Below are 15,111 nucleotides of genomic sequence, written 5' to 3' on the forward strand. Positions count from 1 at the left end.
ACTGTGTTGGTCCACTCTGTACAGTTGTGTCCAAGTGTTATCTCTTATGGCATGCAACCAAAGTGTCCTGCTGAAAACTTCAAACTGCAAGTTAAAAAAATACTGGTTTATGTTTTCTGCATCATGAAGTCTTTGTTTGCCTTGATTGATGAAGGAAGAGAGGCGAAGAAAGATAAATTATACCACGTTTTTGATAATATGGGATCTTCTCCAGGCTCCCAAAGAGGTTTAACTAATGTTAGTGTGTGTGTGTTGGTTGAACCTTTTAAATCCACAAGTGCTGCTGTTAATAAATAAATCAGGCTTTGTGTTCCTGCTTAGCTGGTTGCAACACACCCAGTAGTGTAGCAGTACAGTGAACTCAGAGCTGCTCTAGCCTGAATTAGTTTTATTTGGAAGAGATGCTTCCTTGCATTGAATTGTAGTGCTGGTAAGGTTTGGAGTTTACCACGAATTTCAGTTTTATTTTTGCATTTGGGTAGATGTAGTTAAAAATTGAAAATAGGATATATGTGTGAACCATTAAAAAACTAAATGTGCGTTGTTTCTTGTGCCTTGGATTTAGTCAATTATGTCACAGGAGATGCTTTAGGCAGAGTTTAATTGACAAAGCTGCACAAATATACAGAAGAAATCTAGATGGGACTTGCCAACTGTCTTTTTCAAGCTCTGAATTCTGTAAAAGCTCAAGTTTGAGAAGCAGCGATCTCTTTTCTTCCCCATTACTGTTCTTTTCCTCAGGTTATTGTTTTGGCCATTTTCTTAGATCCCTGAAATAAATATGTGGCTCTGCCATGGGGTTGAAACCGGTGGATAGTGGCTTTGGAGCAAAGGTGTGAGGGAGTTGTCCCTGAGAAATGGGACTGAAAGACTTGTGTAGGTCCCATCTGTTCTCAGTGAGCTTTAGGGGAACTGTTGTTTTCTTGCTCTCTGGAACTGATTAGAAGCCATCCTAACTTCACTGATAGTCCATTTTCTTTAGGATGTGGCTCAGAGTCATCTGAGAAAGTTAATATCTAAAACATATGGGTTAAATAAAAAAAAAGTGTGTGTGTGGTGTCCCAGCTTCCTGTGTTTGTATTCTGTTTGTATGTTGTTAAGGTTGGTGTCCATCTGCCTCCCTGCACTTTGAAAGGGAGCTTTAGTGCTCTGTGGCTGCTGCCAGATGTGAGCAGACATACCAGGACCTGGGGAGAAGGTCATGCTTAAGCTTCCTTTTTTGAAAATATTCATATAGAACTTTGGACTGACAAAACAAAAGACTGTGTAGCATAAAGCAGAGCTTCATTTCTCTCTTAGTTGACAACTGCATAAAGCAATTTATGTTGATATTTAGTAGTTGTCCTTAAGCAGCTTTCTGGGCATCAGTGAAGAGCTCATTTTTCAAACCAGTTGAATTTTCAGATTTCTTGTGATGCATCAAGTCCCAGCCTTGATGTAGGTTCTTCTCTATATGTAGGGGAGTATTGTGTGTGCTGCCTTCTTTAAGGATTAAAATCTTCTTTGTTCCATCAGAAGATCTCACCACTTTTCCTAAAAGTATTATATTATTTGAGTTCTCTTTCTTTTCATGTCAAAGATGCCAGGATTTGCAAGAAAACACAATGCGTAGTTCTGCTTCAGAGAACTGCAGATGTTACTTGGAAGGGACATCTGGAGGGAGGTCATCTTAGTCCAGCCTCCCACTCGGAGCAGGACTGTTGCCAACACTGGTTGAGGTCACTCACAGCTTTCAGCATTTGGAATGTGCTGGGATAGACTCCGTCACCACCTCCATGGTAAACACAGCCGGCCAAACCAATGCAACGAGTTTGGTTCTGCCATCTCTGCCCTCCCATCCCGCACTCTTAGGCACCTGTTAGATCTGTGGCCGGCCGAGCACGGCTAGTTTCCTCAATACCCCTTATGGAGGCGGCTGCTCTCGATCCCTGAGCGCCTTGGAAGGCCTTTGCTGGTCAGTTCTGAGGCTGAGCCCCCAAAATTGTACCCAGTCTTGGTTTGTAATGGTAGGGCAGGAACTGGATTTCTTCATTTCTTGTTGACCCTTTCCTGTACAGGAGTAAAGGGAGTTTCTCTGCTAGAGGTCAATGCCTGTAGCACCTAGAGCCAGTCTGCTTACCTTTAATTATTTTCTAGCTAAGGAATAGGAATGACTATTCTTAACGATGGTCTAGGGATCTTGGCAGTTGGAGAAGCAGAAGAGAAAAAGGTGAATGTAGTACTTGTGATAGAAATCTGCAAAATCTGTAAGATGCAAGAAGCAGTATCGTTACTTTTGTCTGTAGAAAACCTTTATCTCTGGAGCTGGGGGTGGGATGTTGGAAAACATGTAATATTAAAAACACAGAGCAGGATTTTATGTCTCAGATCACTTAGATTTCAGTGCTGAATGGGAAGCACACCAATCCGTGGGAAAACCATGTAGGATTATAGCTCTCATCAGTCCCTCCAAGCCCAGAGCCCAAGTGTACAAGCTGAAAGGGATAGCAGTACTCAGGCTGAGAATTGGCTGCTCATCAAAGGCGACTCCTCAGTTGAGGGAACAGCAATTTACCTCGTATGGCCCTTCAAAATGGGCAACTCATAATCCTAAAGTGAGTTTAAGACTTTTGGGGGATTGTTTCTCTTCACTAAAATACAACAGTTTTGTGTTTTAGTAAGAAAGGGGATGAATAAATTTAGTTATGCTTTGGATTTCATATTGCAGTTTAAATTCTGATGGCAGGCTACAAGGTTACAAAAGGACCTGATTTTAACTTGGGGGGCAGTTTGTGTTGAATGAGAAGTGCCTGAAACCACTTGCTTCTGTAACTGTGCTGTAGGACTCAAAGGTTAAAATACTCTTAACATAACTGTGCTCTCTTACTCAGCAATAACACAACTGTGTGCATGGATAAATGGTGAAAATGTGGGCAAGGAATTATCAAATACAACCTTAATTTGAAACTTCAAAGGGGGACTCGGTTTCAGTTTACTTCTGGGCTCAACACAAACCTCTGGTGAGGGTGGACACTTGAGAATAAACAGGCAGAGCAGGATCTTTGTACCTGCACAAACGATAATGTTTGCGATGATGAATGAAAATTTATCTTGGGGGATAACATAGAATGCTACAGTGATTTCCAGCAGCACTGTGGCATTGGCACAGGGCTCTGTTAAAAGGGGAACTCCAAACTGGAGCATTATTTATGATGTTTCTTAAGCTGTGCTTAAGGTCAGAGATCTTGAGGATGTGTCCTGAAGCCACCCAGCCACGACTTGCCAATTGGCTTACAGGATAAAGAAATCTGTGGTATGTTATGAGGTTTGAACTGAAGTGCTGCTGAAGGGAAACAATGAGATCCTTTAACCTTTCTTGCCTCTATTTTTTTTTTTTCCCCCCAGAGTTATGGAGAACTTGGTAGCTGGCTCCAATCTTCCTCCACTTTTTACAGAGGAGGATGGACCTAAGGAAGGTGGTGAAATTAATGTAACGGGGTAAGCAACTCCTTTTTCACTTTCATATACCTACTGTGTCTGGACTTACCAGGGAAACTGTTTCAGTGGAAGGAAGGCATTATAAGTCATTTTTTTAAAAAAAGAAAGAAACCCAACAAAAATCAATCTTTTGACATTTCCTTTGCCTTGATAGAACATCACAGGACTCTGTTCAGGAGAAACTGGGACTCTTCTGAACTGATGGAAATGGTCACAAAAAAATCCCTGGGATTTTAGTCTAAGACAAGGGACACGATGGGGGGGGCTATAGTTGTCCCTGCTAAGTAAATTATTTCATTTAAAGATGCACTGTTCATCACTGATCTCTGAGAATCACTGGGTCTCATGACTTTCATTTTTGCTAAACTGGCTCTGCTTTTACAGACTGCAACAATGGCCTCTTAAAATTACAATACCAGAAGAAGTTGTTTTTTAAGAATACTTGGGATTCTTGCTGTGTACTTGAAGCTTCTTTTCGGTTTTGCAAAGCACCAAGCAACGAAATTCAGACTTTGTAGGCAGGTAAAGCAGAGTAAAAATGAACATGGACACATTTGCTTCAAGTGGGTCTGAATTTGGATTTATATATCTGGGAATTCAAACTTGCTGCTGCCCAATGAGACCCACGTTCAAATTAGACTTGTGTTTAGGAGGTTTTAATGTCTCAGCTGAGGTTTCATCAGTCTTTGCTGCAAATGGTGACATCATATGGAAGATTTTCTTGGGCGTGTAGTTCAGAGAGCTGCCCTGCCAAGGGGGAATGGATAGGAAAGCTGAAATATTCTTCACACCAGTGAATCCAGAGCTGTATCGTTCTGTTTGACACATAACAGATGGAATTCACTCACAGGAGGGTGTGTGCCCTGTTCCCTTCTCCCTCTCTAATGGTCAGTGATATGAACTCAGCCTGGTGTCTGAAGGTCAGGCCTGGATCTCTCCAGCCCTTGTGTCTTCACCAGTAATGATGCCACAGTTGCTGGTGGTAGTAATAAAAATATGCTCTTCTCCAGAGACAAATTTTCCCGTGGGCATTCAACTACCAGTTGTGTTATTATAGCACAAATTTCTGTAGCTGTACTCTACATTAACAGGAACAGTTATTTTGAATATTTAAAATGTCCCATAGACACAAGGAGCTGTAGACTGGAGTAAATGAAGAGTGGAGAGTTGAAGCATACAGTGCTGTTAAAAGGGATTTTCATGAATGTAACTGGGTAAGGCCCAGTTATCTTTAGCCTGGCTTGAGGAGAATTTAGAATCTGAGTCCAAAAATCTTCTGTTAATTTGCCCACTGAGCACAGTGGTGAGAATGTCCAGGGGGTTGTTGCCCCAGAATGTGTGCTCATGTCTCAGTCTACCTTCAGGAAGATTTCTCTGTGCTTTGCTTTTGGTTTTGCCTCCAGACAGCTGGGAGGAAGGTAGATTGATACAGCTCTTGCAGCAAAATTAAAAAAATGGCCATTCCAGAGCCTGTTGGGAGCCAGTCATGTTTGTGTTTTAAATACCCACATGTATCAACAGGAGATTACGTGGAAGGAAGTTCAGTCCAAAATCATACACAACCACAGACCTGTAAATGTATTTGTGGAGGAATATATTAAACACATCCCAAAAGGTATACAGGGGTTGATGATGAAACTATTCATTTCAAATTCTTTATGGTGTTTTCGAAGAAGGGTAGATTCATGCTCTCTGGTGCCTGATCCAAACATATATTTGACTGACAGTTATTTGTATAATCAAATGCTCCACTAAAAATGAAACAAAATAACACTTTAAAAATCAAATTGTCTTTGAAAGCCCATGGTAGCTGTGGTAGTTATAGCAGTTGCTTGGATGGAACAGCCAGTTCTTCAAAAATCACTTTAAAATCCCTTTTTTCTTGCTAATGTGAGAATGAATATATTTGCAACATTTTTGCATGTTAGAAGATTAGAGAGGAAGTGATTTAGCAATATGATGATTAAATTTTTTGTTTTACTCTTCTGTGCTCTTTCAGATTAGCTAATTCGGAGAGTTCATTCAGTGGTGGAACTTCACAGCCTGTGAATAACCCAGATTTGGTGGAGGACTTGTCACAGGCTCAGCAGCTGCAAAATGAGTCCTCTAATGCTGCTGAAACCACTGAGCAGAAGCCTGAGGAGGAGGTGAGATGAAATAATAGTCACTTGTCAATGAGGCTCAGGGCTGAATGTTCAACTACCACAGCTGATCTTCTGCTGGGAACCAGCAAAGAGACACCACTGCACTGCTCTGGTTGCACCTGATGTCTTTGAAAGCATGATGCACTGATTTTTGGTGACTAAATCATGAAGGAGCTGAAGTTTGATAAGAAAGTGGTTTGGGGGGTTGTGGGGTTTTGTTTTTTTGTTTTTTTGGTTTTTTTTTTGATAGATGTGTTTGATATTCCTCCTTGTAGATTGTTTCTAGCTGTGAGGTCCTTTTTCAATTAAGTAGTAAAATTCCAGAAGGGAAACTAAAACTAACATGGTGGCAGGAACATGTTGATCTGGGGAAAGATTAAAAGTACCGAAAATAGTTGTGTGTACATAGCATTAGAAAATAGCGTTGTCCAGAGATTGCTGTAGAAATAGGATGAAGCCAAGAGGATGAATGATAATGATACTGTTCCTGTGAGCTCACAATGTGCCCCAGGCAAATCTTATAATATTCCCTCCTTTGGAATTTGTTGGTTGCTCCACTGGAGGTGATTACTGGGGAAAAAAGTCTATGGAACAGATGAGAATAGAAAAGTCTGTATACTGTCCTTACACCCACATTTTGGGCACGTTATACATGAAGGAGAAGGATTCGGAAGGGGCAAAATAACTAGTTAACAATTTGTAACTAATACGTAAAATATCTCCAAAAATGAGACTGAAGTAAATGACCAGGAGGCTGACAGTAATTAAAAACCTAAATAAATTTCAATCAAGCAATAAAAATATTTGCATTAGCTAAGATGATCATGTCATGGATTATCAATTCTTTTGATTTTACAATCAAGTTAATGCCAATGAAATTTTGTTGTCCCTATGGATCAGGAGATACTGTAAAGAACTTTTCATACTAAGACTTCTATTCATGATGAAGTTTTTTGAGACATGAATGTTTATTCCTTCCAAAGGTGGTTATTTTCACTCCATCTGAATTGTTTTCTGCTTTGCTTTCGCAGCAGCAAAGAACCAAACGAGGAGGCTGGGCCAAAGGGAGGAAGAGGAAGAAACCCCTCAGGGACTCCAATGCCCCCAAGTCCCCCCTGACAGGGTACGTGCGGTTCATGAACGAGCGGCGGGAGCAGCTGCGAGCCAAGAGGCCTGAAGTCCCTTTCCCAGAGATCACCAGGATGCTGGGCAATGAATGGAGTAAACTGCCTCCTGAGGAGAAACGGGTACCGTTACACTCCCTGTTCCTTGTTGGATTAGGATTACTCTTCAGTGGGAATGTTGTTGTTCAGTGAGGAGGGGAATGTAGGCTTGTGACTGAAGTTGTGTTTAGAGGATGGTTCAAAGTAAGGGGCACGGGGTCTTCCAGAGTTCAAGTCATGAACTTTTGGTAGGGCCATAGCATCTCATCCAGGTGTGACTTGAGAACTGTATCCTCCAGGTGGTGCAAGAATGCATTCAGGACAGGGGGGATTGCTCTAATGAGGCATCCCACACTTTATGGGATCCATCTGGAGTAACTTTGCTGTACTCAACTCAGATACAGCTGAGACCTGTAAGGTCAAAGCCTTGGGATGTGGTGCTTTCTAATTGGGACTACTGTGGCCTTCTACACTGCCTGATAAGTGAATGCAGACCAAGGCCATGTTGGGGCAGGTCCTCTAATGCCTTCTGGAGTGGACTTTGTTAATGGGTTAATTGCTAATGGATGTCTTACCATCCACACCTGATTTTGCCAGTTGGACATTACAGTTCTTAAATCACCGTGCAACTTGATGCTCCCATGTGAATTTATCAGGATATTTGAGCTTTCAAAAGTACTTCAAGGGTAAGGTAATACTTTAAAGCTTTTATGACTGAAAAATGGGATGGTTCAAAAAACCAAGATTTTCTTTCGTTGCTTTTTGCTAAGCTTGTAGAGTACAAGGTATGCAGAGATGATGTAAAATGGTGCACAGGGATAGTGATTAACCATAATGGGAAATGTGTGGCAAGGCAAAGCAGTCGATTTGGTAAGAGAGAGTGAGAATGATGCTCCTTGCAGAAAAGTCAGGATTGCCCTAAAGTAAGGTTTGAAACCTAGATCGATGGAGAGGATGTGTTGCAGCAACCATACTCCTAATGGAAATGTCTGCTGAGAGAGGAGGGAAAAAGACATTCTGCCCCTCAGTCCCTTGCCTTTAACATATTCTTATCATGCCTGAGGCAGATTTTTAACCTAGGAAAAAAGAAATTGAGTTCAGATCTCTAGTCTGTGTACTGCTTTTTAAATCCCCAGGGAATCTATCCTTGAGTAAAGCTGTAAGTTTAACTTAGGGCAGGTCAGGGAAAGACTGCTGAGCCCTTTCAGCAACACATTGCTGGAGATGGAAAAGAAGAATTAATATCTCATGGAAGAATACCATGTCCAAAAGCAATGCCAGCCCAGCATCACCAAATTTGCACTCCAGTCCAGAATGTTAACACTGTCCTCAGCAGGGTCAAAACAGCATTGCAAATGCATGGAATTTATAACTTATATGTATTGTTGGGATGACTTAATGGAAATAACTCATAGCAGGCTAAGGTTCAGTCTGATTTTAATACTTGCACTCATTGAATTTTAAACTCCTTAGGAGAAAAAAATGGGAAGGCAGCTTTTTTCTGGGAAGGATACCGTTAGTAAGCATTTGTGACCAGTCATTAAATGTTTCTCACTTCATCTCTTCCCCCAAAGAATTCTCCACTGAAGCTCATTCTGTCATGCAGATATGTGAACTACCTTCAGGCTGATAAGAAAGGTTTCTATCAACCCAAATGAGGACAGGGTATATCAATTAAAGCCAGGCACTTACCTTTATGCTCCTCCTGGCAGTGGCCATCATGTTTTGTTCACCTCTCAGATGGGCCAAGTGTGTGCTGGTGCTTATTGTCTGTGGGGCATGAAAACAAGAGTCTATTTGAAACCCCCCTTTTACAGGTGTGAACCATAAAGCATCATCTGATCAGGTCTTCTTGTTTGGCAGCACTTAATCCTGGCCCCAGGAAAGGAATTCTGAAGTGTTTGGTCTATAATGTATAGGGAGCAGTCAGTTGAGTGAAGTAGCTTAGTAGCAAATTCCTCCTAGCTCTAACAAAAACAGAGTTAACAGAATAGTTAGTTGGCTAAAAAAAGAGACAAAATAGGACACCAGAATACAGTAATTTTATCCAGAAATCACATCCATTCTCACTGTCTCTTCACTCCTTTCCTGTTTGCATAGGTGACATGGATCAGCCCTTCATCTGACAAGTTGTTTTTCTTTCTTTCCTTCTTCCCCAAGGGGAGGAAACTCCCTGAAACTCTTGGACTTTTTTGTTTCAGCGCTACCTCGACGAAGCAGACAGAGACAAGGAGCGTTACATGCGGGAGCTGGAGCAGTACCAGAAGACTGAAGCCTACAAAGTGTTCAGCAGGAAAGCACAGGACAGGCAAAAAGGCAAATCGCACAGACAAGGTATCGAAGGGGACAAAAATGTGCTGAGCTAGAATAGAAGATTCCCAGCCGGTCATGAACCCTGACACTCATTTAAAACCTTCGCTTTAAAGACTTGTTAAAAAGTGAATGTGTCCTTTCGATGACATTTACATCAGCTGTGTGTAAAGTGATCAGATTTATGTAAATTTAGCCGTGTCGAGATTGTGTTGGAGGATGTGCACCAAAAGCATCCAAGTTAGGCACAGCTCCTGTTGACTTTCTAGGAAAGCTGCACAAGTTGCCTCTCTAGAACCGTTGTGTAATTATGGTTGTGTAATTGCTTTAATTCTTTGGTTCTTGCTTTCTCAAATCTTGTGGATTTTTGGGAGACTTCTTGTTTGTTTTCTTTTTCAGATGGAGCAAGACAGCAAGCTCATGATCACGAGGTAAACTTCTTCATTCTACACTTAACATCAGTGGGTAGATTTTCAGGTGACAGAAACTTCTAGGGAAGTCAAAACCCAGTTTATGCCAGTTGAAACCCTAAACAGAAGAGTGAAAATTCTTCCTCTTTCTATGCAGGTTTTGATCAAAAGTTTAGAAACAACTGAGTACTCTCATTAGTATGATGAAAACTAAATTTGGTAAGTCTTGGGCAGGTAGGAATGATCTGAGATGAGGGAAAACACAGGGTACACATAAAACATAGGTCTGTTTTGTAAGTTAAGGCAGTCACTGGGTGCAAGTCAGTGTAATTGAGCCTTTACCTCATGTGTTAGAGGCTCAGCTTGCAGAATTTTTATTTAGAAATTTTTCAAAGCAGAGAATTTTTATTATTTGGTAAGTAAATATCGAGATAAAACTTTTAAATAGCTTGAGACCCTTGATAAATCTGCCAAGTTAGCACCTTGAGTGGCTGTTTTGAGGTACTGATTTTCTGCAGCAACCCAAATGCTTGTGTCTTCCTTGAGAAGAAAACAGGTAAAGCAACCAAATAATTGGAAAATGTCTGGCTTAAACCTCCTCCTGTCCTCCCCTCCTTCTACATATGTAAATATTGTAAAAAAGAGTGATAATGTCTGGAGATAAGATGCCCTTGATTAAGTGGATGAGACATGTAACAAATTTCGTGCATCCTGGTTGACTGTGGCCTCTCTCCCCTCGAAACACTGCAGCTTTCTCCAGTTGCATTACCCGGGGCCACAGAGCTTCTTTCATGGTTACCAATAAATTGCAAACTAAGAGCAATGAAAAATCTTGTTTATACACAGCCTCTTCACTTGTAAGCAGTAGGGCTTTCTGAAAGATCTGTTTTTCTTTGTGAGGTTTTTTTGCCTTGGGAAAGCAATCCAGTTGGTTTCTAATGTGTTTATTACAATAGTGACAAGGCTGTGCACTGCTGAGAGGCAACTGCTGGTGTTGTCAACCTGCAGGAAAATAAAGTTTCACTTTCAGGAAAATGCTTTGGTAGGATGTTTTTTTATAAGCCTTTTATTAACTCTTAAAGGAAATTGCAGTAAGATTAATTTTTAGAAATACGTGGTCCCCATCACTGAATCTGAGTTTGTCTTTAATTGTACAAAAACACATTACTGAAGGCTTCCAGTTCTAGGTTGACTGTGACTATTACATAACCTTTAAATGATACAAATTCAGAGTCTTATCTCTTATCCTTCTCACTTTTAAGCCATCATTGCTGGTATGTCACATCAGAAATGGGGTTAAAATGGAGTCCTCCTCACTCTGGGGGACTTTTAAACTTCCTCAGATACAGCTGAACACCATGACATGGTTGAACTAACAACCTGTTACACATCCTTCTCTGAAACTGTGCCTTTGACTGCTTGGTGTTTTTCACCTTTATATTATAAAATCCCACATACTTATCACCCAATATGCTTTCACATTCTTCGTGCAGGGAAGTCAAGTATTATAATCCTGTGCAGGAATAAGCAAAAAAAAACTCAGATTGCTCTTGAAGTACATACTCAAGTTGTTGCTGAAAGTGAGGTTAAAGCTTTTTGTTGTCTTGCTTCTTTCTGCTGTTGTTCCTGTGTTTGTGATTAGTAGGTACTAACTGATTAAATTATTTCTTGAGAGAATATAAGAAAGTAAGGTCAAAGAAACCTCTTTTTCCTCCCCTTGCTCCACTTCAGTGTTCATGATTTAGTTTCTGTGAGTCACTGTTGAAGTCATTCTAAATATTGTATATATACAATGAGATGACCTCTAGAAAGCATTGTAATAGGCAATTCAAATATGAATTATAATAAAATAAAACTAAAGGATGAGAGAGAACTTTAAATAGACTTGAAAAACATGGATGACTGTCTCATGAGCTCATCTGTGGACATGAAATAGAACATTTTTCTTCTTCCAAATTCTAGTTTCATACATATGAGTATACACTGGAACTGTTGTCATCAGCAGTGACTGAAATCCTTGATAAGTGTTCTCCATTGTTCTGGTATTTTTTATTTCCTCAAGCTGTTCGATTCCAAGTAGGTCTATCTTCATGCAGACAGTTATACTTTTTACCACTAAGATTTCCAAGGTTTATGCACCTGTCAAGGAGATAAGGCATTGCCTGGTGGTATCTAAGACCTTTGAAGACAGGGAAATGGCTGCTGTAGTATGAGCACATAAGAAATGCATCTTCTCTGAGAACACTTAATAAAGTACTGTATTTATATCTGATCCTTTCATTATCTGCAGCCTGACCATACCAGGAAGGGGGAGCTTAAACCCCCCCAAAATCTCAGTTTTGTCTTTACCATACTTCACCATGTCTGTAAGAACTTCAAGTCTGATTTGTTCCAGAACCTGCCAAGTTCAACCTCAAGTTTTAATAACTGTTTATTGACAATCTGGAAGTATATCAGTCTTGTTTAAGGCAAATGATAGAAAAAACTTTGGTTCTCTTCTGGTTTGAGGGACTACTGAGAGAACAGACTGGGGCCTTTTCAATGGGAGGCAATCAAAGCCCTATCATTTTAATTTTCAGTGATCCTCGGAGTGGCTTAGGTACTTGAGAGTTCTCAGGGGGAGCTTTAATGTGCTGGGTAATGTATTCTGCAGTGGGAGAGTGATGATGGTTTTCATTATCACACTTCTGTTTAGTGGAATTTTTTGGTTGCTTTTTGGAAGCTGAACAGTTTCCTCTAATGGCTTTAATATTTTCTGGTTCTTACCTGAAGAACCTGTATCCTAGGGCTGCCAGTAGAATACCTTCTCTTTGCAGTACTCTCTCCTCCACCATCTGTTCCCTAGCAGCCAGTGATGATCCAAGCCAATGACTCTTTACATGCAGGTAGCACTGACAAGCACGAATTAGAATGTTTAAGATAGATGTTCTGTAAGTGTTCTAACCAAGCTTCCTAACTGCCAACAGCTAGTGCACATGGATGTTGAGATTCTGGATTTTGGGATGAAATGAATTCCTAGCCATCTAGGGAGTGTTCAGAGGAAATGAATGCATTCTTCACATTTCTGTACCTGACTTCTCATTGCTAAATACACACTCTTGATGTTCTCCCTGTAGCAGCATTTGTAAAATCTTCAGTGAAAAGCACGTGTGATCACGAACCCAAAGCTGTGCCTCTCAGAGCTGGGGAGGTTTGTTACCCCTTCCCCCACTCTTGCCTGTTTCTAGTGTGTCTTCAGTTGATTCATGCCAAGTGAGGTTTGAGTTCTCACTCGGTAAACACAGAGCTCCTCAGCTGTAACTCTACCAGACAATAAAAGTCAGCTTATCTTTAAAAGCAATCAATTGACAGTCTGTCTCTTCAGGTAAAGACAGACTACCTGAGCCTTGGTTGACTGCCAAATGGCATTCAGCTCACCCCCTCTAGCCCCTTTCTTGTGGCAGACATCAATGTGATACTCTGAGCTCAGGGGCCAGAATTCCCTTGTCAGCTTTTAAACATTTAGGTTGTGTGCTGGACACCAAATCACGTGTAACGCTGCAGGTCTGGGCCATGAGTTTGTGGTACTTTGTCAACTGTGGTGTTTGAGAGTTTTAAAAAGCCTTTGTTCTCCACAGACATTCTTTCGTGCTTAGCTTTGTTTCTGTGTTAAGGTACAGATTGATTGTAGTTGCTGCAGTTTATCAAACCAAATCTGCTTTGGCTTTGCCAATAACAGTGCAGGAGCTAAAGCAAGCCATTAATTGCCCTTTGACACACAGAAGTGGTGACTGAAGTATATTATAGTAGGGTTTTTTTGCCTTGAGTCAAATCAAGTTTTTTAGGGTTGTTTTTTGACCAAGTTATAGAGCATTTCCGAATTTAAAAGTGTGTTTTGGTTTTTTTGCTTTGGTGGTGAAAGGCCAAGAACCATGAAACTTATTGTGCATTTTGCTCGCTCTGTCTCCTGTTTGTTGGTATTTCTGTAGAGACTATTTCAGAATGTGTCAGTTGGTTTGTGGTGAAAAATATAAATACATTCAGATAGTTTTAAAACTGAATTATTCTCATGTGTAAAGTTGTTAGGGTGAAAGGCTGTATTTTAGAATGTTACATGATATTTCTTAATAATGGTATTTGGCTGTGATTAAACCTGTATCTTAAAAAACTGAGACATACCCTTTGGCTTGTCTTGGTAGAAGCTGGAAATGTCTTTTATCCATACAGCTTTTTAGCTGCCTCAGTTTTTGGTCTCCCTGCTTTTCTATTTTCATGATCAAAGCAGTTAAGTGAATTGCTGAAAACAAACTGTTAAGCTATGTTATTATTCTCTATTTTGCAGAAAGAAGCCGATACAAAGGAGAGATCTGTCTTTGATATTCCAATCTTCACAGAAGAGTTCCTGAATCACAGTAAAGGTAAGTCAGACTCTTGCAGGACCCTTTCTTTGCTTTTCTAGAGTTTTTGCCAGATGCTGCCTGGCTGGAGAGTCCTTGCACTCTCCCATCTCAGCTCAGGTAATGACTTGGGTACAGCTTCTGCTTTTACCTTACCTGTGTATGAGCACAATGTCTGCCAAGCAGTTTTTCCTGGCTTTGTCTTCCCTAATTAGTCATTTTAGAGAATGTTTCTGATGTTTAAGCTCCCTTTGCTGTTATTTCAGGCAGTCCAAGCTGGAGCTGCTGTTCTAAAGAGTTGCCTTGGTTAGAAGGGACCTTAAAGATCATCTAACTCCAAGAAATACCTAAGATGAAGCATGATGATGATTCAGGCTGGTTAGCTGGTTAGCACCCCTCCACACCACTATGTGGAAGATTCCCCTGATACATTCTCTGTTACTCTCTTTTCGTAGCTGTGTGTCCCAAGACCTCAGTATTTTTTGCCTGGAGACTTTCTTGATGGAACAGAGTTCAGATTCAGTCACTTTTCATGATGATCCATAGAAAAGTATTTTTGCAACTGGTATCTTGTCTGTAGGCTTCTCACTGTTGCTGCTAAGCTCTGTCACTCTGAATGCATTTGAAATGTTCTTAATATCCTTCTGACTGCGTGGGGCCGGGTCGATGTTCACAGCGCGCGAGGCGGAGCTGCGGCAGCTGCGCAAATCCAACATGGAGTTCGAGGAGAGGAACGCGGCGCTGCAGAAGCACGTGGAGAGCATGCGCACTGCCGTGGAGAAGCTGGAGGTGGACGTGATCCAGGAGCGCAGCCGCAACACGGTGCTGCAGCAGCACCTGGAGACCCTGCGCCAGGCACTCACCTCCAGCTTTGCTGGAGTCCCACTGCCAGGTGAGACCCTCTGGCATGTTGAGTTTAACTGCTCCTGTGTACGCCGTGCTGTGAACTCGGAACACGTGGCCTGCTGTTGGCTGTTTCTGAGCTTTTGTTGTCTTAGATAGTGAAATATTTAAAATGCAGGTAGGGGGAAGTGTAGTGCCAGTGCTTTATTTCAGCATGACATTTATTTTCTTACTGCTCTTACTCTTCCTAATAAAGTGAGACGCACGTTCAGTCCTTGCTCTTACTTGACTTGCTTTATGAAAATGTTACTAAATGGAAAAGACAGGACCTGCAAGTTCCTTGATGAAAAGAAAGGCTGTGTCTGTATTGTCAGCTGCCAGGGAATCC

At 41.1% G+C, this 15,111-nt stretch overlaps 2 protein-coding genes across 7 annotated transcripts in view; both read left to right on the forward strand.

Annotated features, from left to right (window-relative positions):
• Nucleotides 1-15,111, forward strand: part of EDC3 (enhancer of mRNA decapping 3) — a 649,718-nt gene that overhangs the window by 18,114 nt on the left and 616,493 nt on the right. The window lies entirely within an intron of this gene.
• The window catches only part of HMG20A (high mobility group 20A), a 38,612-nt gene that overhangs the window by 18,031 nt on the left and 5,470 nt on the right, over nucleotides 1-15,111 (forward strand). For 2 of the 5 annotated variants that reach the window (XM_027888273.1, XM_027888264.1), the window contains exons 3-9: nucleotides 3,385-3,477; nucleotides 5,477-5,624; nucleotides 6,653-6,868; nucleotides 8,986-9,118; nucleotides 9,494-9,525; nucleotides 13,826-13,901; nucleotides 14,557-14,772. In XM_027888273.1, coding sequence (XP_027744074.1) covers nucleotides 3,389-3,477; nucleotides 5,477-5,624; nucleotides 6,653-6,868; nucleotides 8,986-9,118; nucleotides 9,494-9,525; nucleotides 13,826-13,901; nucleotides 14,557-14,772 — 910 coding nt within the window. In that variant the 5' untranslated portion in view covers nucleotides 3,385-3,388. Of the gene's footprint in view, nucleotides 1-1,620; nucleotides 1,719-3,384; nucleotides 3,478-5,476; nucleotides 5,625-6,652; nucleotides 6,869-8,985; nucleotides 9,119-9,493; nucleotides 9,526-13,825; nucleotides 13,902-14,556; nucleotides 14,773-15,111 lie in introns of those variants that run through there. The other 3 variants (XM_027888282.1, XM_027888301.1, XM_027888292.1) reach the window with 3 other exon arrangements.

The sequence above is a fragment of the Empidonax traillii genome, unplaced genomic scaffold, assembly GCF_003031625.1.
Source record: "Empidonax traillii isolate 1590-97213 ecotype Southwest subspecies unplaced genomic scaffold, ASM303162v1 scaffold12:size2584012, whole genome shotgun sequence".
Lineage (NCBI taxonomy): Eukaryota > Metazoa > Chordata > Aves > Passeriformes > Tyrannidae > Empidonax > Empidonax traillii.